The sequence below is a fragment of the Saccopteryx bilineata genome, chromosome 4 (genome assembly GCF_036850765.1).
Source record: "Saccopteryx bilineata isolate mSacBil1 chromosome 4, mSacBil1_pri_phased_curated, whole genome shotgun sequence".
Lineage (NCBI taxonomy): Eukaryota > Metazoa > Chordata > Mammalia > Chiroptera > Emballonuridae > Saccopteryx > Saccopteryx bilineata.
In genome coordinates this window covers 20939087-20963522 of record NC_089493.1, presented here as the reverse complement: position 1 = coordinate 20963522, position 24436 = coordinate 20939087, and the positions used below count along the sequence as shown (strand labels likewise).

The window sequence follows — 24436 nt, the reverse complement described above, 5'->3', positions numbered from 1 at the left end:
CTATGCTTTTCATTCTCAACTCCCTTCTCCCAAATCCTGAGTAACATTAGGGAGCAAGTTGGATTCCAGCAGTTACTTGAGTAAGTTGTTTCACTCGGCTACTAAAGGAAAGGAGGACCTTAGAAGGCTAAAATCTTGTGACAATGGGGGACCTAGACAATTAGGTTTCAAAACTTGTTCGAGGACTTTGGGCAGAGAGGGATGGAAGAATAGTGGAAAAGAGTAGATATTCTTCAGAATCCCCAATTTATGCTTTTATTTGGCAATTAACCCCTTTATGCAACTGGTATTAGTTACTACTAATCAGTTAATTTCATACTGACTAGGCTGTAAAACTGTGTGGTCTGTTCAGGACACAGTTCTCTCCGTGGCTGGGAGCCACTGAACTGGTCTGGGTTGTGCCCTGGTTGATAATTATATTTTGCAATAAGATATATTGTATTTTGCATGAAGATATCCATGGTCTATTTGAAATAAAAACACAAAGCTCTGTTTCCAAGATTCTATAATGGCTCCAGGGCATTTAGTAGATTGAACTCAACTTCAGGCTAGATGCAAACTCTACCACTGCTTGACCTAACTATCAATCTTGTTTATTGATGTGCATGAACCTTAAACCCAGATCAGATTCTTTTCCTGCTAATCCAACCAACTACTTTTATATCTGCCTCTTCCCAACTCTAAACTTCCTTCCTCTACCATGGAGCTAAATTTTATCCCCACCTCCATGTCTCACTGAAAAGCCATCTCTCCTGTGACCACTTCCCAAACATTCTATTCCAAATTGATATTTTTCCCATCTGAGTTTATGTTAACAATAGTCTTTTGGATTCACCAATTAGTTGAACAGTTATTTGTTAAGCGCTGACAATATGCTGGGACTACAATGCAAATATGCTATTTGATGATATGCTCTTTTATAATTCTCGCTCGTTCTTTATGTGTGTATTTATATGTATATATATTTATCACCAAAAACCCTTAAGGACTGTATTGTTTTTTTCTCTCAGAATTGGGCACAGAATAGATATGCAATAAATATATCTTGAACTGACTAAATTATGTATGTGGTAAATAAGAATATTTAAACAGGTCATTTGTCAGCTTATGGTCACTAACCATATTAAGTGGGTGATGGGCCCTCTTTTTAAGAAACACTTTTCATTATGTCCAACTTCATTAAATCTTGTACACTGCCAGACTTTGCTTAAAATTTTTTTTATTAATAGCTCATTTTCATAGTTCAAAAAAGGTATTACAGATGATAATCAGCAGAACAGTCAAAAAACAAAATCTCACCTCTACGGAGTTAGCCAGTGTGTCGACTTTATTACGTAGGCACATATTTTTTAAGTAAACCAGTTTTACATAAAATTAATTACAATAGTACAAAAAGTTTCATCAAATGAGGATGGATAGTGAATGAAGGAAAATACAAGCCTTGGCTTGGCTGAATCATTCATTGGACCTTGGGTCCAACCATCCTGACACACTGAAATGCACTATGGACATTACAAACACGGAGGGCGAGGAGTGCTCTTCCATCACTCCCTGGCTAAAACGCTGTCTAACATCTGGAACATAGTGAAATTTTCTCCCGGCTCTGTTGGCAGTTGGGCACAAAGGTTCAGTGAATGTTGGCTTAGGGTCAGAGGAGTTCATAGTCTTCCTTTCTGTCACGTTCGTTCTTTAAAACCCTTAAACACTTTGGTCCAACAGGTGGCTGTCAGGATGTGCACCTTTGCTTCCCCAGAGCCACGTGGGGTTGCTGATCCTGAAGCACAGGGTCGTTGAGGCTTCAGTCACAGTGGGGCCAGCTGGTGTCCACACAGCTAGCACTGAGAGTCTGATCTGTGGCAGAGGATGCTGGAATTTCTTGCTCTGCCCAGTTCGAATAGAGCCATTACATTTGACCGACTCTAAACACAAGGAACTAAAATCTTACTAACACACACCACAAAAAGAGATGCTATTTTGTAGGTACGTGTTTGGAAAATTTTAGACTACATTTTTATGTCACTAAAAGACAGTGCTAATAGGGAGCACTGGCCCTTTCATCTCATTAAGCCATCATTGTAGGACAATAGTCCCAGGGTGTTTCCTGAGTGATTTTTCCTCCCTCAGTTTCTGCAGCCTTTGTATAAAAGGACACACCTATATAAAAGGTTGATCATCCTAATGTACCTCAGTACCTTGGAGGGTTAGACCTACGTCTACTTCAAGTAGTGCCCAAATCCAACACTCACTCTGGAGAGAGATCTCTCTGCTCTTCTTCACACTCACACTACGGTGGTTTTGGGTGACCCAGTGGAACTTCCAGAGTACTGTTCCAATTGATCTTCACCATCCTTTCGGTCCTCCATATTTATCTAGTCTTTTAAGGCAACTACAAAATAGAGGAGTGTAGGATTTCCTGTGTGTCTGTTGTCTGGGCAGATAAAGCCATGAAAAGGAAAAAGATGGGGCAGCTGATTTTCCCAACCTTTAAATGTTAAATTTCTTGGCTTTTAAGACTACATGGAGAGTCCTGTTGACATGAAGCATCACCGACAATGGCACCAAAGGGCATTTTGTAAAATAATCCATAAAACTGGAAAGAACTGAGGGAACAATTAGTCCAGCTTCCTCACTTTTTTAGCTGAGGTTACTGAAGCCCGATTGGGAAAATCACAAGTCACTTAACACAGTGATTGTCTCCATGACCGTGCCCTTTACTGATTCATAGAAACCCCAACTTTAATCCCACCGATGAGTTTATACCAAGAACCTTCAGTGTCCCTGTGTTTGGCCTTAGCTCCCTCTCGGGAAGCTGGTTACTTAGCACAGCACCTTGAACCTTGACTGGAGCACGCACTTGATAAATACTTGTTGAATTGAATTAATGCTATTGTTTCTCTATCCCGGCTGTGCAAGCTGTGGTTTTTCCCAGAGCTCCTTGCTTTTTAGGGGTAGCCTCTAGTTCAGGTATTCTGAGGTTTGGTGGCCAGTGCTGTGTTTGCCATCTCTATATTCTCGTTCATATTCAGTATGAATATCTTTTCATACTGAAATTCTACTTTTTGGAGTCTGTTCCTGTATTACATACAATTGCTATCTACCTCTCTCCAGGTACTACTGAACACATTACTGTGGACAGTTTCTTTACAGGCCTGGTATTGCAAGTTCAGAGCTATATATTTTTTCAATTCTCAGAACAAATCCAAAGGACTAGACTCTCAATCAGATTTGCTAAGGCACACTAGAAGAAATGTAAAAATTCCATATTCCTGCTTTAGTTAGTACACGGGAAAACATTACTGATACACACACTTATTTTTTCTATTTATGATTGCCTTGTACATCTCATTCATTTTTAATTCCATATATATATCTCAGTCAGAATAGCCAAAGCAAGCTTTCATTTCCAAAGAGCATAATGAAGAAATGGTGAAGAAACGGTGATTCGTAGGGAATATTATCAAGGCTTAAATCTTGGTAATATTTAGAAATCATCTTTAGAGTTTGATAAAAATGCCACGATTGATTTTGAATGAAGAGCTGTCGTGGTTTAGATGGGATTTGGTAGTGAAGTGTTAGAGACAGCTCGTTTCCGAAAAGATATTTAATGTGGATTTAATTTTTTTATCAGTTTTGTTTGAATTTCCTGTTAAATTGCCTTCCTAGCATGCTCTAGAAGACCCTAGATATGCTAGAATTCACTTCCCATCATCATTTGTAGAAGAGCTGAAGTTACCATTCCCAACAGCGAGAATTTCTAAAAGTGGGCTGGATGACAGTGCTTCCTACACACATCAATTTAATATTCTGAAGGCTGTTAAGAAAAAACTTCAGCTCAATCTCTACTTTCCTACCACTAAACTAATTATGAGACTTAAAGCAGCTCAGAAACCATGATTTCATTTCCTGAGTTCCTGCTCGACTCTCTGACCTCCACCTTCCTATGGTAGCAAAAGAGATACACAGTAACCCTGGTCAGTGTTTACTGCTGGGGAAACAGACCTGGCACACCTAGACACGTTGTGTCTCTTACCAGATGCTTCCTCTCCCAACCATTCCCATGGGCAGAGCTCAGGCTCACGGATCTGTCCCACTTACAGGAACAAAACGGAATCAATCGTCTTGACCATGGACTGCATGGATGCTGTGCTACTTACTGTACCTTTGGGCACAACAATGTGTTTTCAATATAAATGAGGTACACTATAGTTTAAATTCAGCTGCACATTAAGTGATTACCTTCTGACAATGATCATTAATTGATAGTAGAGACAAGAACAAAAGGGAAGAAAAAATTATTTAAGTTCTCCAGGAAATAAAGCATGCTTGCTTGCTTTAATATATAAGTATTTGATGATAAGTAAGAGTTAAGTAGAGTCTTAGAGTCAGTATCCATTCAACAAACATTTACTGAATTTCTAATCATTTCCCTTTATCTCATGAATATGTGTTTGGCTTCTCAGCAAGGATTTGAGGTGGCTGAAATCTAATACACTCTGAGCTTTGCACTGAGTACTGGACACAAAGATTAAGGTGCATTCTTTGCCTTCATGAATCACATTTCTTGGGAATGTGAATTTCTAGGGAAATTAACTGCTGCCCTCACCCACTCACTGGGCTTGAATAGAAATTACTCTCATTTCAAATAAACAGTACTCTACATTAAAAAAAGATGTTACCAAGGGTTATGAGCCCACCAATAATGCAGGAAGGCAGAGAGGGGGAAAAGAACCTTCCCCAAATTTTTTCAGCTGTCCAGGTAATATTTATTGTAAGTGAAAGGCAAAATGTTGATAAGGAACAACCAGTACTGTGTCTAAAAGAGTGACAAAGGGGGCTTAATGGCCCCCCTAAAATACCTCATATCCTCTTGTTTGATATATCTTAATGTGTACTTTCCTTATCCTCTTACTATGAAGTCATACAGCAAGCCACGAGACTCAAAAGAAAGCACAGCTCTTGACATGTGACATCTAATTTATATTCTAAGAGTAATACTATAAGTTGGTAAAATGACTTCACTTTCAGTTTTTTCACATTATTGATAACATAGAAGGAAATAGTTGTGACCACACACACAGAATCCAGGTCCAGGTGACAAAACTTGCACATCAAAAAGGTAGAATGCCCAGCTGTATTTTCTGTGTAGGCTATTTGCTAAACAGTACGCCTGGAAATATATACAACTATATTCCCCAAACCCCTACATCGACCCCTAAATGCGACCCAAAATCAGTTTCCCAAAAACAAAAGAGGAAAAACCAATTTGATGGAGTCAAGGTGGTAGGTTTTTAAAAATTAATAATTTCCTTGCTAAGTGTAGAGATAGCATGGAAGGGATTTTCCCAGCACTTGGGTTTAAAAAACATGTCCAGCTGAAAGCATGAAGGCAATGAGAATGAACCGAGTGGGGGTAAAAGTACCAACAAGCAACACACACGTGATGCTAACAGGTGAGGCAGAGATCTTGAGTCGGTGTGCGGATGTTAACCTCAGGCAAGGAAGGTGCTGAATGACCTTCACTTTGCCAACTCTTCTCATCTTGATGTTTCTATGATGGCTATCATGTACCTTTAGTACAAGAGGGGAAGGGGACCCCACTATATTTCAAAGAACATGGAAAAACACTCATCAAAGAAAAAAGAACTGGAGTAAAAAGTCCTATTACTAAATACTAAGATTAAACCTTTATGTCAAAGGGAGCGTGGTAGTCACCCAGCTCAAATCCACTGGGAGTGTCCCATTCACAGCATCTGGGATAGAATATTATTCTAACCTTTGTTTGGGCATTTGCAGCAACAGGAAATTTTACTACTTGAGTCCATCCCTCTTTAAAACAACTCTTATTAGAAAACTCTTTCTTATATTGAAGCAAACATCTGTCCTGTATCAAGTTCCCCTTTGTTCCTATTTTTGCCCTTTGAAGCTGCACAGAATAAGTCTAAGTCCTCTCCCTTTTTGTAGCTCAATAGAAATTTCCCCTTTTCTGTACTCCCTTTCCAGCTATACCTTCTGTTCTTTAGGGGATCTATTCCCCCCGTTCTTTATATAATCAGACCCTTCACAACCCGGGCCACCTGCCTCTGGACACAAGCAGTTTATTAATGTCTCTCTTAAAATATGGTACCCAGAATTGAACCCAACCCTCCATCTAGATGTGAACTTACCAATGCCGCATGCAGGGCTCCCTGGGCTTCTATTAAAACTGGGTGAATAAAAGAGCTTTGTGAATGGCCACGATAGACATGCTCCTGGTGTTTCCATAAGAAAACATTTCTACATGAACTGCTGTGAAACCAGGACTTTCCAACACCCTTCCCAACAACACACACACACACAGCACACATCCACAAATACACACACATATACTGTCCTGTCCTTAAACGGTTACATTTAAGAAAACTCAAAATATAGTTTCTCATTAATGCCTATTCAATTTCATCTTTCTAGTTTCAGTCTTATGCTCAGGTATTTCAAAAAATTATAATGCTATCTATATCCTAGTGTCAGTACATAGTTAGAATTCAATGAATATTCGCTGAATAAATTAATCCTGAACCTGCCAGTCAGCAGACTGGATATATTTCTATTTCTGTGTCATCTACAAATCTGGTAAGCGTGCTCTCTGTCCCTCAATTCTAGTCTTCATGGAACGACAGGAAGGCAGGTAGATGCTGCCCCTAAACTGTTGAGCAGGTATCCCTTTTGGGGTGATTGACGTATCTCCTTGTATGGTAAGAAAATACCAATGTACAAATAAGAAGCACAGGTAATGAATGTGAGCAGAAATGGACGAAGGGAAAGAAGGTTGAGTGTCACAGACTCTTAGAATCAGGATTTAATGCCCCCAATGTTAAAAAAATATAGCTTTCCCACCATCCCTACCCTAGAGTCTTCTGCCTTTTAGATGTATTACCATCCTGTAATTACAAACTCTGAATTTCTGGGAAGAGTTCATAAAAGCTTAGTTTTGAAACAGCTTTTAAACGATCTTCTTAGCACACATTTCCTGAAAAGTTGGAATTACAGGGACATGCACTTGTCTACTGGCTATGAGATACAAAAAGAGCTCCCAAATTCCCCTGACATATTATATATATATAGTTTCAGGAATCAGAGATGGCCTGTATTTTTCAGGGTGAATTTGGAAATTCACTGAGTTGAAGCTATCCTCTGAATTGAATGTAGTCTTACAATTAACGTCCCTTTTCCCCAGAATGACAAAAAAAAAAAAAAAAAAAGCTCAATTTTGCTTTCCCTTCAACAGCCATCCTTTGCAGAATGTGGGGCTAACCACAGAATAAAAAAGCATCTTATTGTGCCTTTTCCCCCATTGTCTATTGTGACTCGGGGTGGAGAACCCCGTGACTGAAACTATAGAGCAATGGAAACAGTGTTTCAATCAAAACAGTCTAGAACCAGGAGGGCAACGTTTGGAAAACTTCTATTGCATAGTGTTCACATTTAAAGAATGGAGACACGTAGAAAAGGACTAGGAAAGCTGGAGAGGAAGTTGGTTTTGTACCTTTCCTGAACCTTGTCTAGAGGGAGTGACCGAGCTGGGTTCTTAATTAATTAACTGCTCGAGAGCATGTTAGCCAGAAATTCATGTAAGTGACAGAAGACCATCGGGAGGAAACCGAGCCGACACCAGTGTGGGAGGTTCTTTTCCTGACTCTGGCACACCACAGACCACACCCCACAGCCCACACTCCACAGCCCACACCTCGGTGCTGTGAGATGAGCAGAGTGCAGAGGAGGAGGCTTGAGGAACCAGCTCCCAAAGTCAGGTGAACCAGGTGCTTCAGGCACTAGCAGAGCTTCTCCAAAGCGACCACCTCAGGGTCTCCTGTCAAAATACCGGTAACTGCAAACAAGAAGGTCCAAGACACTGTGCCCAGCATGGAGCAGTCATGGTAGGTACTGACTGGAACTTCAACCATTCAGGCAGATACCCTATTGCGACGCTTGGGCCAGGGCCCCTCAGTCGGGCTTCATCACTGCACCCCACACTCCTTGGGATTTTCCATTTCCTCTCCTTCAAAGTCCGGCTTCAAACTCTTTTTTTGCTCAATCTCCACCTGCCAAGAAAAGAAGTTGGAGAGAAATATCAGAAAGAAGTGAAATACATCCCAAGAAATAAATAAACCAAAAGAGAATACCTCACTAGGGTTAGGGTCTCTGAGATTCCTCCTCATCTCGTCACGCCTGGGTTTCAGCCACACGACCTACTGGCCCTGTGTGCATTATGGTTCTCTCTTTGCACACACTCCTCGCTCGGTCTGGAATTCCCTCTCCCTCCCAGTCTGCCTGGACAATTCTCATTCTTTGCCTTGCACAGTCGCTCTTGATTGTTTAGGTAGAGTTAGGTGCACCCTTTTGCATATTCCCACCGTCTTATATACTCATCTGGCTCCACTAGACTGTAGGCTCTGTAGGACACGGGTTGGCCCTATTCACTACTATGTCCCAATAATGTAAGCATACAGCAGGCAATCACAAAGGATTATAAATCAATGCATTCCTTTGCAATTGGCTGTTTATACTCTCCATCACTTTATCTTTTAAAAAAAGTTTCCAAGCTGGCCCTGGCCGGTTGGCTCAGTGGTAGAGCATTGGCCTGGCATGCAGGAGTCCCGGGTTCGATTCCCGGTCAGGGCACACAGGAGAAGCTCCCATTTGCTTCTCCACCCCTCCCCTTCTCCTTCCTCTCTGTCTCTCTCTTCCCCTCCCGCAGCCAAGGCTCCAATGGAGCAAAGTTTGCCCGGGCGGGCGCTGAGGATGGCTCTGTGGCCTCTGCCTCAGGCTCCTAGAATGGCTCTGATTGTGGCAGAGCGACGCCCCAAGATGGGCAGAGCATCGCCCCCTGGTGGGCATGCCGGGTGGATCCTGGTCGGGCGCATGTGGGAGTCTGTCTGACTGCCTCCCGTTTCCAACTTTGGAAAAATACAAAAAAAAAAAAGTTTCCAAGCTGACCTGACCGGTAGTGGAACAATGGAGAGAGCATCAACCTGGGACACTGAGGTCCCAGGTTCAAAACCTTGAGGTCACCAGCTTGAGCAAGGAATCATCAATGTGATCCTAAGATCGCCAGCTTGAAGCCTAAGGTCACTGGCTTGAGCAAGGGGTCACAGCTTGGCTTGAGACCCCCAGTCAAGGCACATATGAGAAGCAATCAACGAACAACTAAAGTGATGCAACTATGAGTTGATGCTTCTCATCTTTCTCCCTTCCTCTCTCTTTCTCTTGCAAAAAAAGTTTACAAGCTGACAAGTATCACAGTGTTTACAGTTCTACCCATATCATCTGCAAAGTACTGTAGCTGTAATTATCAAGGAATTAGATATTAATCTTGCCTTGAAAGTGACACACTTCACCTGAAGCCTTTGATAAGTCAGAAGGGGAATCCTTCCAGCTAAGGAGTTTCATAATTAAAACTGCTCTCCTCAATGCCAATTTGAATACTGGTGACGAGGAGAAAAATTCAAGACAGAACAGTTGGCTAGGGCAGCAATTTTCAACTGGTGTGTAGAATGAATTTTTAAAACATGCAGTACCTGACCATTTAGTTAGGGGCACTGACCTCTTTTCCCTTAGAGTGTAAAATAAAAAAAAATGACAACAGCATAATAGCCATCCAGTGTGAATGAAACAATATATTACCTATTATTTTTGTCAGATTGGCAAAAATGTATATATATTTTTTGGTGTGCCGCAGAATTTTAGTAATTATTATAGTTTATGTGTGCCACGAGAGGAAAATGGTTGATAATCACCAGCGTCCTGTCTGAGGGAAATGCTGTAGTTTTTCTGGCCACAAGATGGAGTATTTGTTCTTTTTGGTTGATCACAACAAAGGATGTAATTAAAAAACAATTAAATCACCATACAAATCTAAGGATATTATTATGAATAGAAAATCATTAAACCACTTTGCAAAATCCTTCTTCTGTAACCCCCATTTCCCATCTTTGGCATTTAATATCCTCCTATTGAATCTTTAACTCCTCAGGATATAACCTCGATTCAGGTCAGAACACTCCAACTCGGTTTCCTCCTTCCACAGCCCGGATCCCCTTACAATTCCGGGAGCTGGTTTGGCTTCTGAGTTTTGTCCTGTCACAGCCCAGTGACCGAGTCATATACGCCCTACCCTTACCCAGACCCTTGACCTCAACTCCTGCCGCTAAAATAGATGCTTTGGGTTAGCACTTTCCTGACACTCCCCTCGACTCCCAAAGTCACTGCCCTGCAACATGATTATATTATGAATGAGTAATAATAAACCTCATTTTTATGTTGCTGTTTGTGACAACTGAAAGACATTATATTCTCCTCTTTCGTCAGCATTGTTTTTTTCCAACCTTTCTTTTGCCACTCCCTTCCATGGGGCAGACTCACTCACTGCTACGCAACATGGTAAGCCACCGCCTCAGGGGTAAGAGAGCACTGCATCCCCAGCAGGCCCCGCTGAGGAATGAGAGGGGGCAGGGAGGGGGCGGGGCAACTGAACTTGGGCGCACCAGCCAGACGCCTCCGCCTCCCCAGGTTACCTTGTAGCTGTAGCGTGCAGAATAATTGACCCACTTCCTGACGTCAGTCTTGTCTTCCACAGAGATGGATCTTACAGCAGCTTTGGAGGCAGAAGTTGTGGGCATGTTGAACTCGACATTCACATGACTGGCAAATCTGGAAGGCACTTCCCGGTCAGAGCCAAGTTCAAGGTGGCAGAAGAAACAGTGCGGGTGACCAGAAGCTATGAAACAAAGGATCTACAGGTCAGGTTCTTGGGGGAGGAAGGGGAAGAGCCACCACAGTAACCATGGCGGCCTGGACGTCTCTCAGAGGGCCCCAGGCAGAGATCACACTGCCCGCGCCTCAGACCCTTTGCCATGACACTGCCTGGCGACAGCAGCCTGGTGTCCTAGCAATCAGGCCCGGGGCCTGAGGAACAGAGGCCATTTTGCCCGCTCGGGGCAGAGTGGTATGTGAACACCACGCAAACACTGCGATATGGGGGCTGTGGACTGGGGATCAGCACTTAGCACCTAATAAAACACCAGTGACGGCCACCTGGAGCAAAATCATCAATTTCCTTTGAAAAATAGAATTTTCTTTTCTTTCTTTTTTTTTTTTTTTTTGTATTTTTCTGAAGCTGGAAACGGGGAGAGACAGTCAGACAGACTCCCGCATGCGCCCGACCGGGATCCACCCGGCACGCCCACCAGGGGACGACGCTCTGCACCTCCCGGGGGTCGCTCTGCACCTCCCAGGGGTCGCTCTGCCGCGACCAGAGCCACTCCAGCGCCTGGGGCAGAGGCCAAGGAGCCATCCCCAGCGCCTGGGCCATCTTTGCTCCAATGGAGCCTTGGCTGCGGGAGGGGAAGAGAGAGACAGAGAGGAAGGAGGGGGTGGGGGTGGAGAAGCAAATGGGCGCTTCTCCTATGTACCCTGGCCGGGAATCGAACCTGGGTCCCCCACACGCCAGGCCGACGCTCTACCGCTGAGCCAACCGGCCAGGGCCTGAAAAATAGAATTTTCTTAATAGCATTTCATACCTTAAAAAATGTTTTCTGGGGGGCATGTTTTTGAGGGTAAATGGCATATATAAATGACAAGGCCCTTATGAGCACGTTTGTATTAGGGAAGCGCAGTGGACACTGGAGAGCACACAGATGGACAGCCAAGACCCGGGCTGGACTCCCAGCTCTCCTGCTAAGCGGCAGAGATCCGCACCCACATCCTTCATTCCCTTCAGGCCTCCATTCCTCAGCCCTAAAGCGAGGGCGTCGGGGTGGCGGGGAAGGGTGCGCTGGTCAGTGCCGGGCACTGGCCCTTCCTGCTCCTTAATTCTATGTACGCTAGTTCTGCTGTACTTGGACGGGAAACTTAAGGTTTGATTTTCACTTGAGAATGATTGGTAGATATTTGAGGGGAGTTGGGGCTTATTTCTATGGCTCTTGAAGACGTGTCTTTGCCGTCACCTGCAGAGGAGACACGTGCTGAGCGCACGGTGCCAGGTTCTGTGCCGAGCCTTCCCGCAGTCTCCTGCCGCGTTCCCTAACCGTCCCCGGGGGTCAGGCTGTTACATTCGACTCGAAACTGGCGGAGCTGTGAACTGAACCCAGCTGTCTGACTCCAAATTGTTTTAACCATTTTGTCTGAGTCATAACCTCTTGGTTCCCAAACCTCGAGGCCCGGTTTGCAAGGTGACAAGGTGTCCAGGGGAAGCCAGCTATGGGAACCCCCACACAGCAACTTGCGCTGGATCAACAACGTTACACAGCTTTGATTTCATTACCTAACTGAAACGGCCCTTAGTTAGCTGCGTTCTCCCAAATAAACAATTCCAATTTCCTTTATTGGTCTGGGCAGGACTTTTTAATCTCCGAGACTGAGGCCATACACACCCTCTCTCCAAGGAAAACATTACAGAGTGAAGTATTTGTTTTGCTCTGCTTCACGAATGTGAGGTATTTTGGTGGTTATTTCTGAAGAGTAAAACTTTAGTAAATTAACTGAAAAAAATTGCACTGGCTTTAGGAAAGGAATCTAAGATGCATATGACAATAAACATTATATTATTTTTAAAAAATGAAACCATTCAACTTTTTCAATTGTGTTACCACAGATGTAATTATATAGCTATCAAATACTGAGCTATTATTACAGGCCAGAGACTGTGCTAGACACTCAAAAGCATTATCTAATTTCATTCTTAATGAGTTAGGCATTAATAACCCTATTTTACAGATGAGGAAAATGAGATTTCTCGGAGAGGTTTATGTAAATTGCCTGAGGTCACATAGCCATTAAATTGCTGTACTGGGAATAAAACTCCGGTCTGAATGACTCTATATTATGTCCTAAACTTCTCTCAATGTACTGCTATAGATTTCAAATCTCTACAAAACAAAGAACAGAGGAGTTTCTTAATGTGATGCAATAGTAACCCAAAGAACAATTTTATCTAATGACTCTTGTTTACACATTAGGAATATTGAGAAATCATTATTTCCCACAGAGCTGGCCCTCTGTTACCAGCCCACCAAAGTGTATTCACAGCAGACTCTATGAAAGCAACATTCTTAATTGATTCCCAGCATCCACTAATGTCCATTAGTGGACGTGCAGGGCAGGTGGACAGAGAGGGATGTGTAGCTTTGAAAGCTAGTATAGTTCCGCCTGACCTGTGGTGGCGCACTGGATAAAACATAGAACTGGAACGCTGAAGTCACCGGTTCAAAACCTAAGCTTCCCTGGTCAAGGTGCATATGGGAGTTGATGCTTTCTGTTCCTCCCTCTGCCTTCTCTCTCTTTCCATGCCTCTCTAAAATGAATAAATAAATTAAAAAAAAATAAAGAAAAGAAAGCTAGTCTAGTTCTATTCATGATAATGAGCTAATGAGCCCATGCATTATGTCATCTTCCTTGAGGAATTTGAGAAAATTTTAACATTAAAATTCAGAGCTCTGTTTTCTATAAAAGAGGAATCATATTGGGATTGTTTCCTCTCTGCCTGGTCTAATGAGAATTGGAATTCCAGCAGAGAAAGCTACCTATGCAGCACAGGCTGTTTTGTTCCTTGGCGGAGGACCGGGGAAAGCTGCAGGACTGGTGCTTTGTTCTGGTGCCTTCTAGGATTAAGAGAAACCCTTGGGATTAAGGTGGGAGGGGTCCTGGTAGCGTGCAGATAGATGGGGACTGCACACGTACACAGCAGGGCTGGGCCCTGCTGGTGGGAGCCGTGTTCGAGTCCAATGGCAGCTTGGAAGTCTTTTGATGGCTCGGATTGGGACAAACCAGCTGTAGCACTTGGGGTGCCAGCAAAGCCAGGGGTGTGGACCTGCTGCTCCACACTGCCTGTGGTCTGACTGCCCTGCCTGCTGAAGGCTAGGGGTGCTGGGCCGCTGGAGGTGGGAACAGGCATACAGAGGTTCAGGCTTCCTTCACTGTAGAGGAAGGTGTGAGGATTATGAAAAATACTCTATGAAAGACAATTACCCAAGGCTGTCTGAAGACCAAGACAGAACAGGCCAAGAGAGAGAGAGAGAGAGAGAGAGAGAGAAACAATTACTAATGGGCCATCCACACTCTTCTGGTTTCTTGGTACTGGATGGGAATGAGGGAGCTGGGTACACCGAGTACCAGGGTAGCAAGAATTTGCAGTCTCACAGGAATCCAGATCCTGTACATCTCAAGTTTCCAGAAGAGGATGCTGTCAACCTCCCAGACTGACACAGAATTGGTCAGAAGTATTATAAGGACCTCTTCTTTGGAATGTCACTTCTAAATCTATATAACTATGACAGCAAAAGCAGTCATTGGGTGTGGGGGTGGGGGGGATTTAAGTGAGAAACATTCCCAAATATCCTTATGCTTTCCTGTATTTTAAAATCTTTCACAAACAAGGTTTTAGTCATCTGGAAATACATATGTAATATATAAACTGCATTTACTTGGCCTTGAGCCTACTGAACACTGCCCCGCTGGGAAGCATTAGGAAAGTGTTTGCTGAAGACCTATTTTTCCCCATCCCACATCTATTCCTTTCTTTTGGTAACAATCCCACCCCCCCCCCAGCTGGGAAATAATCCTCCCCAGCACTGCAGGGTGGTCATGTCAGTCAAAATGCACTGTCCTTGCCCCTGGCTGAATAGCGAATTGGTTAGAGCATCATCCAGATGTGCTGAGGTTGCCAGTTTGATCTCTGGTCAGGGCACATAAAGCAACAGATCGATATTTCTCTCTCTCTCTCCCCCCTTCCTTTATCTCTAAAATCAATAAATAAATTATAAAAATATGCACTGTCCTCCTTGACGCTTGAGCCAAGTGGCACAAGGACAGAAGTTGGTTTGACTTGTCCCAGCGGCTGCACCCGAGGAGACACCCACAGTTCTTTCTATCAAGGGCTATCCTTCCTTCAATTCTCTGAGCTACCCATCTCCCCGTCCCCTTTCAACAACTCTTTTCCCCCTTAAAACAGCCAGAGTTTGCTGCTTATAATAAAAAATCCCTCGGGTAATACTTTTAAATATTTGACAGAAAGAAGATTGAAACAAATGAGATATGTGTGTACACACTGGAAAAGTTCAGATCTCCGTTCCCATACTGGAAATTATTCCATGTTTGTGTCTATTTGGTGTCACCTACTAAGAGGGAGCTGTGGTATTGTGAAAAGACCCCTGGGTGTGGCTTTGTGGCTTCAGATGACTCAAGTCACCTCCTGGCCCTTAATTTTCTCATATGCAGAATGAAGAGGTTTAAGTTAAGTTGTCCCCATGGTCCCTTCTACCTTGAAAAACACAGTAGTTCCAAAATAAAGTTATCCAAATCCATGCCTAGTACACCCTAGAGCTAAAAACTCCAATAAACATAAACCTGAAGACTTGGTTTTTCCCAGTCAAGTGTCTAGCAGGTTAAATAGTAATTTTTCTTTCTGACACCTTGGTTCCCTTCCCAAGGCCTTCTGTGCCAAAGAATTCAAGATTTCTCCTTTCTTCCATCAATTCAGATGGACCGTGTTGCTGAGGTAGGAGTCACAGTGCTATCACCAGGAGACTACAGTGATCTTTCAGGGGAAATGAATTAGCATGCACAGAGACAAAGACTTTGTTTTAAAGATTCTGTCAGTTTAGAAACAGCAGTTGGAGAACTGGCCAGTTGGCTCAGTGGTAGAGCTTCGCCTGGTGTATGGATGTCCCAGTTTTGATTCCCAGTCAGGGTACACGGGAGAAGCAACCATCTGCTCCTCTCCCCCCCCCCCATTCATTCTCTCTCTCTCTCCTCCTCTTCTTCCATGGCTTGGTTGGTTCAAGTGCATTGGCCCTGGGTGCTGAGAATGGCTCTGTGGAGCCCCTGTCTCAGGCACTAAAAATACCTCAGTTGCCAAGCAATGGCCCTAGATGGGCACAGCATGGCCAGTAGGGGAGTGGCCAGGTGGATCCTGGTCAGGACACATTGTGTGAATCTGTCTCTTGCTCTCCCCTCCTCTCACTTAAATAAATAAATAAATAAATAAATAAATAAATGAAAGAAACAATAGTTGGCAACTCCAGCCCCAGACACAGAAGTCCAATCGTTTCTTCAGTGGGCAAGCTATGCCCAGTGTCTGACACAGAGTGCCCTGGTCTGTGTCCACGGCCTGGGATGCCTGGAGAGCTGACCAGATCCCGTTGCCTCTTGTCACCACATCACATTACATTTAGAGTGTGATACCACAGCTGCTTCATAGAGAAATGAAGACTTTGAGCACATGGTTAGGATTTAATGGTGAGAATGAAAGAAAGAAGATCTGCACAAGAGAAAGACATTCCAACCAAGACTTTTCCCAAACCTTATTCTTTTGGCTCAGCTAGGATATCCACTCTTGTTAACAGATGAGCGAAGTGTATTCTAAACAAGAGAAGTGCTTTAAAGGAGCATCGGAGCATGGGCTCATTGCTGGCCACTGGGTCACCCAGACTTACTCTCATAAATAAAGCTATTAGAGCTGGTCTGATTGCTCCCTCGTTCTGCTGTTTCACCAAATCTCACTGGAACCATGAGGGAAGTCATTGCCTTCTGGACTCACAGCAGCATAAACCACCCCCGATAGCAGGGAGCAGGCCAAGCTAGGGCCGGTAGGCTTTCTTTGTTTAAATCAAACATTCCTTCCTTTACTTTTCGTCTGATAGAATTTTTGGACCTTCAGATCCCTGGCTGGATCTTCAGGCTGATCAGAGGCCCTTTCTCCTCTTCCCTATCCCCAAATCCCAGCTCTGAGCTCGAGATGTCATGATTGACAGGCCTCTCACGGGGTGACTGGAGTCATAAATATACTCGTCACCTGTACTGTACATATGGTTAGCCATACTAAACTGGCCCTTTTACCTATACCAGGGCATCATTAAAAAGTTATCTTTTCAGAGTCCAGAAGCCTTCTAGGATCTGGAAACGAATAGCTTCCGGCACCACGGGTAATATTTTAATGACTCCAAAATGAATACAAATTCTTAAGCTGCCCTGGAAAGCTGCTTGGCAACTCTGCAGAAAATAACACACAGTTTCGTGGAAGACATATGCTAATGAAGGAGGTGAAGAGACGGGGAAGTGGCTCATCATCTTGTTAGTTACTGAGACAAGTGTTTTGGTTTTTCTGGTCCTGCTGCCTGTCCATCACCATCCCCCTCCCACCTCATAGCTCGGCACTCCGGTAGGCAAATAGGATGTGGAGCCTCGATCCCGCTCATTGGCCCCTGAGCGGCGGTTTTCACAGACAAGAAACCTCTACCTACCTGAGTTTTTGTCAGGCAGTCGGTTTATCCTCCACACAATGGAGTTGAAGGCATGTTCGTACTTGGCGGTTCCCAGAGTTACTCTCATGACAGGCTCAGAGCCGGATACACTAGTTGTGCCAAAACTGGCCCCCCGGTTCACTTTGGCTTTCAAGGACCTTTCCCCCAGGACACTGTCCCTGCGGAAGTTCTTTACCCACTCGCTGGGCACAGGGTAGCGGATCATCACATTCTCACAGGGGACCTGAGTGAGGGGGTCGCAGTTGGAGGAGAAGCCGGCGGACACCCTCAGCCAGCTCTGCACCTGCACCTCGGCCCCGTTGATGCTGGCGGCCGTCCTGAGCGTGAACGGCAGGGTCTTCTCGGCGAACACCGTCCTGAACCGCATTAGCTCAAAGCGGCAGGCGTCCAAGGGGTTGAACAGAATAACCCGTGAGCTGTTGAAGACATCCTCGTCCACACAGCCATGAAAACGGCACTCGTGGAGCTTGATCCACTTGGTGGTGGTGGTCGGCATGATGTCTTGCCGGGAAACGATTTCATTCCCTTTGACGAGGACGTCATTGAGGCCCAGGCGGCACTCTGCCAGCCCGGAGAGGAAACTCAGAACGTGGATCCGGGTCAGGACATGGTGCTGGAGAATCTGGCTGTCTCCTTTGCTCACAGTGCCGGAGAACTCATCTTTGACATCCACTGTAATCTCCTCTTCCAGGTAGTTCAAGCCCACCGTGGTCAAGTCCATTGACAAGACGGGCAGGTCCATGAGGCGGTCCTGAACGGCCCGGATGAAGCTCAGGAAGTCGTCATAATTGGTGGTGCCCAGCTTAATCACTTGTTCCCTCTCTGCGGTGTGGGTGACAGCAGGCTTGGGCTGGTATTTCTTCTTCTCTTTGTAGGTGACACGGTCTATCCGCAAGCTGTGGATCCTGCCGTTCTCATCATAGTTTTGGAGCCGGGGTTCTGAAATCTCGTGGCAGATCTCCAGCTTGAACTCGCGGAATGGTTTTTCTAGACCCTGCTCGTAGTACAGCTGCAGGTAACCACTGGCTGTCAGTTTGATGTAGATGGGTCCCCAGTGCCTGGAGGACATGATGTTTTTCTTCTCAGGGATCCTCAGCATCATTGGCCACCCGTCCCTGGGCTGGGTCAAGGCTGAACCAGGCAGGGGGTTATCTAGTTCAAGCCATGCTATCGGGTCATCATCAGGCAGTGTTGCACTGCCTAAGTGATCAGGGTCATCAATTTGGAGTTGTTTGAGTCTTTCGACAGCATCAGAGTGTGACTGGCTTTTGCTTGAGTCATCAAAACTGATGGCGTCCTGATAGATGACAATGAGAGAATCTCTCTGGCTTTTGCCAGTGGTACTAGAAACAGAATTGTTTTGGGAGCGCCTCTCCTGCTCCTCAAAGAAAGCACTGAACGGGTTGATAGGGGAGGGTTGCACGTCCTGCAGCGTCTCATTCAGGAAAGGATTGGTGGCCCTCCAAGGAGGAACCTCAGCTAGGGGAGGCGGGTGGTTTAAGGAGGAAACATCCAGCTTCTGAACTTTGGAGAAGTTCATCAGAGTGCTCTTGGGCCGCTCCCTCTTCTTAAATGAGCCGGTTGAGTTATAAGGTACATCTGGGATCACAGATGCAACAGGTGGTGTGTTCGACTTCTGAAGAGAGGTGACGGGTGGCAGAGGGCAGCTGACTTCATTGTCATCAAAAGTGACCCAGCTGGGGAAACGAGCAGAGGTCACTGGAGTAGCAGGGTGTCCATTCATGACTGGACTGCTGGCCTGCCAGCTGATGGCCTCCATCTCTACCTCTTCATCTTCCTGGAGTGAGGAAGAATTGTCTAAAAAGAAAAAGGAAAACACGTGAGGGCTACTGTTTGGGACCCCCAGACGTATGGAAAACTGATGTATGGGAATGAGGGACGACTAGAATTTTATCTGGAATCCAATAAATTCCGAAGCAGCTCATTATCTTTCTCAAGTCTGAGAACAGATATTGTAATAAGCACCCATAGGGGGTCATACATCCCACAGAATGGGAATACAAATGACTATATGGAAACGGAAATATTAGTAGGACCAAAGTCACTTGCAATTTAACTCTTATACATTCTCCCTTTTATGTAAGTTTCTAGAATAGATGTTTTCTTTACTCTTCTCTCAAGTATGTATTCTTAATTTTTAAACAGTGATAACCACCTCCCACATAAAATGATATAAAGCTGATCACATTGAATAAACCTGCTCTAAGTGATCATATGATGGCAAATAATATAATTGGAGGGATTGTTGCCCAGATGTGATCAATACATATTAATGACAAAATGTTAATATCCTTAATAGAAAACAAGCTTACACAAGTGAATAAGAAAATACAAAAACTCCAACAGAAATGTAGGCAAAGGATATATACAGACAACTCAGAAAAGAGAAACTGAAAAGGTCTAATAGGCATATAAAATATATCCAATGTCACTAGTCATAAGAAAAATGCAAAGAAAAAAAACAGTAAAGATTTAAAGATTTTAGTATTCGGTGAGGGTATAAGTGCTATGATAGGAACAGTAAACAGATGTATAAAGAGATTGTAAGATGCTACAAGCTCTCTGAAAGTGGTTTGGCAATTTGTCCGAAGGGTCTTACACATGTTCATAAACAATGAACTTAAGGAAACAAATCCTAATTGTGAACCATGTTTTCGGTGAATGTTAAGAAAGTGAGGCAGACAATGGAATAATAACACCCGGCTATTAAAATGTTTACAAGTTTGCAGTAACACGAGGAAACACTTATGATATAATCTCTTCTTTTTTCTCTCGGAAATACTTTTCTATCTTTGGGTTTTATTTTTAAGGAAAAAAGAAAGGTTTTTACAAATAGAACTCCACCCTAGCGGGCATTCCAGGAAGAAGATATAGAACTCGAGTTTCCATGCGGGAAGGATCTAAACCTTTTCAGTAGCATAAAGATCCTGTGTGTCTACTGTGGGAAGGGAGGGCAAAACGAGTCCTTCAGCAAACAGGAGTGAATTCGGGTGAAGGAATGACACAGAAAACAAAACTGTGTCTGGCATATAGTAGACACTCAGTTAAGGTTTGTTGATTGAATGAATGAGACCAGAAACCTTGCTTTGGAGCAGTTCCATTCTCTCTGTGTATGGGGATCTCTGCCACTATTCTACCCACTGTTTCTACCTTCCAGGATCTGGAAGTCAAAGAGAAATGGATACTCAAATAGTCAAACAGTTGAGTTTTCAAACCGCCTCGCCAAACCTTCATGAATATCATATCCAACCATAACAAATCAGCAATACCACCCATAGTTGCACATGTAATTACACGTGGGTGGGATGGCTGGCTGTCATCCATCTTTCCAAGTATATTTATTCAAACAAATAGCAATCCCCTCGACTAAAAACGTCAGTTTGAAAATGTAGGCTAAGTATAAGAGCATGCATACGTACATATCCATACTCACCCCAGAAATATAAAGAGCAAAAAGTATTTTCTATATGTACAGCACCGCAAAAGGATTTCAAAGCATTTTAAAACGAAAGATGACACTATCCTTCAAAGTAATCATTCATCCACTTTCGTGGATGCCTATGTGACTTATCTGGAAAATAAAGGGAAAGGGGTCAGGAAACATCTCAGGTTTTAGAATTTATACTTTATTTATCACTACTACTATTACTGTAATGAAGGCTACAGGGAACAATGGGGCCCTGAGTAAAACAGAATCACCTCCTTGGAGCTGTAAGTGATCCTCCCTAGAGAACTGGGGAAGGAGTAGATCTCAGAATGCATCCATTTCTAATGAATCAACTCGGAGTTTCTGTACTGCAGCATTTCCACCCACCCAGTCTGGGGCTGACCCACCCTGTATCAGGGACATCCTTCCCGCCTTGGAGCTCATCACCACTCCCTACTTTACAACAAGCTGAAGTCCTTTTTCTCTGGAGGCTGGCTTCCTGCCAAAGCTGCTGAAGGATTCCCTTCTCTAGGGAATCTTGTTCCCAAAATAGCATTTCTCATCTTCCTCTCCCAAGTTAAAAATAAAAAAGAGATGAGAAAGTAAAGGTCTTTGTCTCTACTGAAGATAATTTCTTTTAAAATAAATTTCTTCTTAAACTAAGTTATTTAAAAATTACACCAAGTCTTAGGTGGTTCTGAAGCATTAGACTCATAATACAATTTAAATGAAGTGTCTTTATAGCTAGAGGGAAATTTTTAAATTAATTTCCAGGGATTCTGTATTCTCTTTTTTTCTTTTCTTTTCTTTCTGTGTGTGTGTGTGTGTGTGTGTGTGTGTGTGTGACAGAGACAGAGACAGAGAGAGGGACAGATAGGGATAGACAGACAGGAGGAGAGAGAGATGAGAAGCATCAATTCTTTGTTGTGGCACCTTAGTTATTCATTGATTGCTTCCTCATATGTGCCTTGACCAGGGGCTACAGCAGACCGAGTAACCCCTTGCTCAAGCCAGCGACCTTGGGTTCAAGCTGGTGAGCCTTGCTCAAACTGGATGAGCCCATGGTCAAGCCAGAAACCTCGGGGTTTCGAACCTGGGTCCTCTGTGTCTCAGCCCAACGCTTTATCCACTGCACCACCACCTGGTCAGGCTTCTATATTCTCTTGAACAATCAATAAAAAGTATCAAAAGTCTGGTACGAAATTTCCTCTTCTCTGGAAGTGTCATCTCCCATGATTACAACTGTTTCAAAAACCCATCCTTTGGGACAGTAGTGGGTCATACATCGAATCTCTGAAAAAGAGAATTTGTTTTTATACAAAATCTATACTTAGAGAGAAAAAAATATCTTTTTAAAACTTTTATTGATTTCTAGAGAGAGAGAGGATGGGAGAGAGAGGAAAGAGAAATATTAACTTGTTATTCCACTCATTCATGGTGTTACTGGTTGATCCTTCCTTCCTTCCTTCCTTCCTTCCTTCCTTCCTTCCTTCCTTCCTTCCTTCCTTCCTTCCTTCCTTCCAGAAGAGAAGAGAAGCATCAATCCGTAGTTGCGGTACTTTAGCTGTTCATTGATTGCTTCTCATATGTGCCTTGATGGGGGGCAGCTCCAACTGAGCCAGTGACCCCTTGCTCAAGCCAGTGACCTTGGGCTTCCAGCCAGAGAGCTTTGGGCTCAAGCCAGTAACCATGGGATCATGTCTGTGATCCCATGCTCAAGCCGGCGACCCTGTGCTCCAGCTGGTTGAGCCTGTGCTTCAGCATTTGAGCCATGCTCAAGCCAGCAACTTTGGGGTTTTGAACCTGGGACTTCAGCATCTCAGGTTGGCAGTCTGTCCACTGCACCATGACCGGTCAGGCAAAGATGTGATTTTAAAAACTTTACATTTGTATTCTTCCTTAAAAAAAATGTATTGCTAACAAAATAAATAATTAAAAGATGAAACACACCTTTATTATGCCCACTGACTATTTTTTATTTTTTTTTATTTTTCTGAAGCTGGAAACGGGGAGAGACAGTCAGACAGACTCCTGCATGCGCCCGACCAGGATCCACCCGGCACGCCCACCAGGGGCGATGCTCTGCCCACCAGGGGGCGATGCTCTGCCCCTCTGGGGCGTCGCTCTGCTGCGACCAGAGCCACTCTAGCGCCTGGGGCAGAGGCCAAGGAGCCATCCCCAGCGCCCGGGCCATCTTTGCTCCAATGGAGCCTTGGCTGCGGGAGGGGAAGAGAGAGACAGAGAGGAAGGAGGGGAGGGGGGTGGAGAAGCAAATGGGCACTTCTCCTATGTGCCCTGGCCGGGAATCGAACCCGGGTCCCCCACACACTAGGCCGACGCTCTACCGCTGAGCCAACCGGCCAGGTCCTATGCCCACTGACTTTAGAGAAAGAACACAAATAACTTAGCTGTAGTCCGTGTAGCTAAAGCAGCAGTTGGAGCTTTCCTGAGACACTTACAACTGGTGTGGCTGATACTGTAAACAAGGGGGGAGGAGGAGGGGAGCAACTTTCTCTGGTAAGAGATCAGCAAAAACTAATTATCTTCAAAACAAAATTAACTATCATCTGTCGGGAGCCAATCTACAACTGCTGGCTGACAAGGTCACAGCAGGAGAAGACCCACAACTGCTGGCTGACAAGGTCACAGCAGAAGAAGACCCACAACTGCTGGCTGACAAGGTCACAGCAGAAGAAGATCAAAAACTGCTGATTGACAAAGTCACAGCAGAGAAGACCAACGGCTGCGGGTTGACAAAGTCACCGCAAAGGAAAGGCACAACGATACTTCCCCCTTTGACCTTTTTGAATTAATCTGGCCTTATATCCCCCCTTTTCTGGGTGTGTGCTATCATTTATGGCACAGGGATAATAGTACCGTACTTTCCCTGTAGATTCATAGTAATTTCTTTGGAAATGAGACAGAGGGTGTGAGTTCCACAGAAAAGCCTGTAAGCCCCTTGAACTGGGCTCATAGACATAAGAGGCTGGCTATGATATCCCTCGTAAAGGGTTAAGTTTGTAGGAGAATTTCTTCTTATTAATCATGTTAGAAAGAATAGATTGTGACTTATGAATAGGTAGGAAACAGTAACTATACACAGAGCACCTTTCAGCCTTCACTTAATTCATCACTTTTCCTCCCTAGCCTTTTCATGTGGTAAAGAAACTTTCCATTCTTCTTGCATACCTGACCTGCAGGTGGTGGAACACTCTGAGAAAAATAGTTAGAACTTAACTAGTGTATGAATATAGTAAATAAATAAAATTTGACTAGACAATAGTATCCTAGACAAGGTAGAGTTATTAATTAGTACTGACCTTTTGGAAGTTTGTATCAATATTGTTATTGCTGTTCAAGTTATTGTATAAATGTACTTTGAATGACTTACCACCTGATTTATAGTTTATAGAAATGAATTGTTACCTAGAAAATGTAACCATAGTGAAACAAAAACAATGATTAATCAATGTATTCTGAATACCATGTGATTGTAACTTAGTGTGTGTACATAAAAAGAAAGCTAGACCAGCATTTTGGCAGAGATGCCTGGCAGTAAATGCTAACTAGAGAATAAAGAGAAAGAAAAGAATTCGGCTCTCTCACTCGATTCATGCCGACGCCGTCTCTTCCTGTGGTACCCCTGGTTTCCCCCCGGGGCTGGACCCCGGCAATCATCCACAATTCCACTTTA

The 24436-nt window shown here is 44.0% G+C and overlaps 1 protein-coding gene across 7 annotated transcripts in view; it reads right to left on the bottom strand.

The window, feature by feature from the left end:
• Positions 1 to 1309: 1309 nt before the first annotated feature.
• Positions 1310 to 24436, bottom strand: part of STON2 (stonin 2) — a 157008-nt gene continuing 133881 nt past the window's right edge. For all 7 annotated transcript variants that reach the window (XM_066274851.1, XM_066274852.1, XM_066274853.1 and 4 more), the window contains 3 exons: positions 17274 to 19112; positions 10551 to 10753; positions 1310 to 8078 (listed from right to left, as the gene is read on the bottom strand). In XM_066274851.1, the coding sequence (XP_066130948.1) occupies positions 7995 to 8078; positions 10551 to 10753; positions 17274 to 19112 (2126 nt within the window). In that variant the 3' untranslated portion in view covers positions 1310 to 7994. The remainder of the gene's footprint in view (positions 8079 to 10550; positions 10754 to 17273; positions 19113 to 24436) is intronic.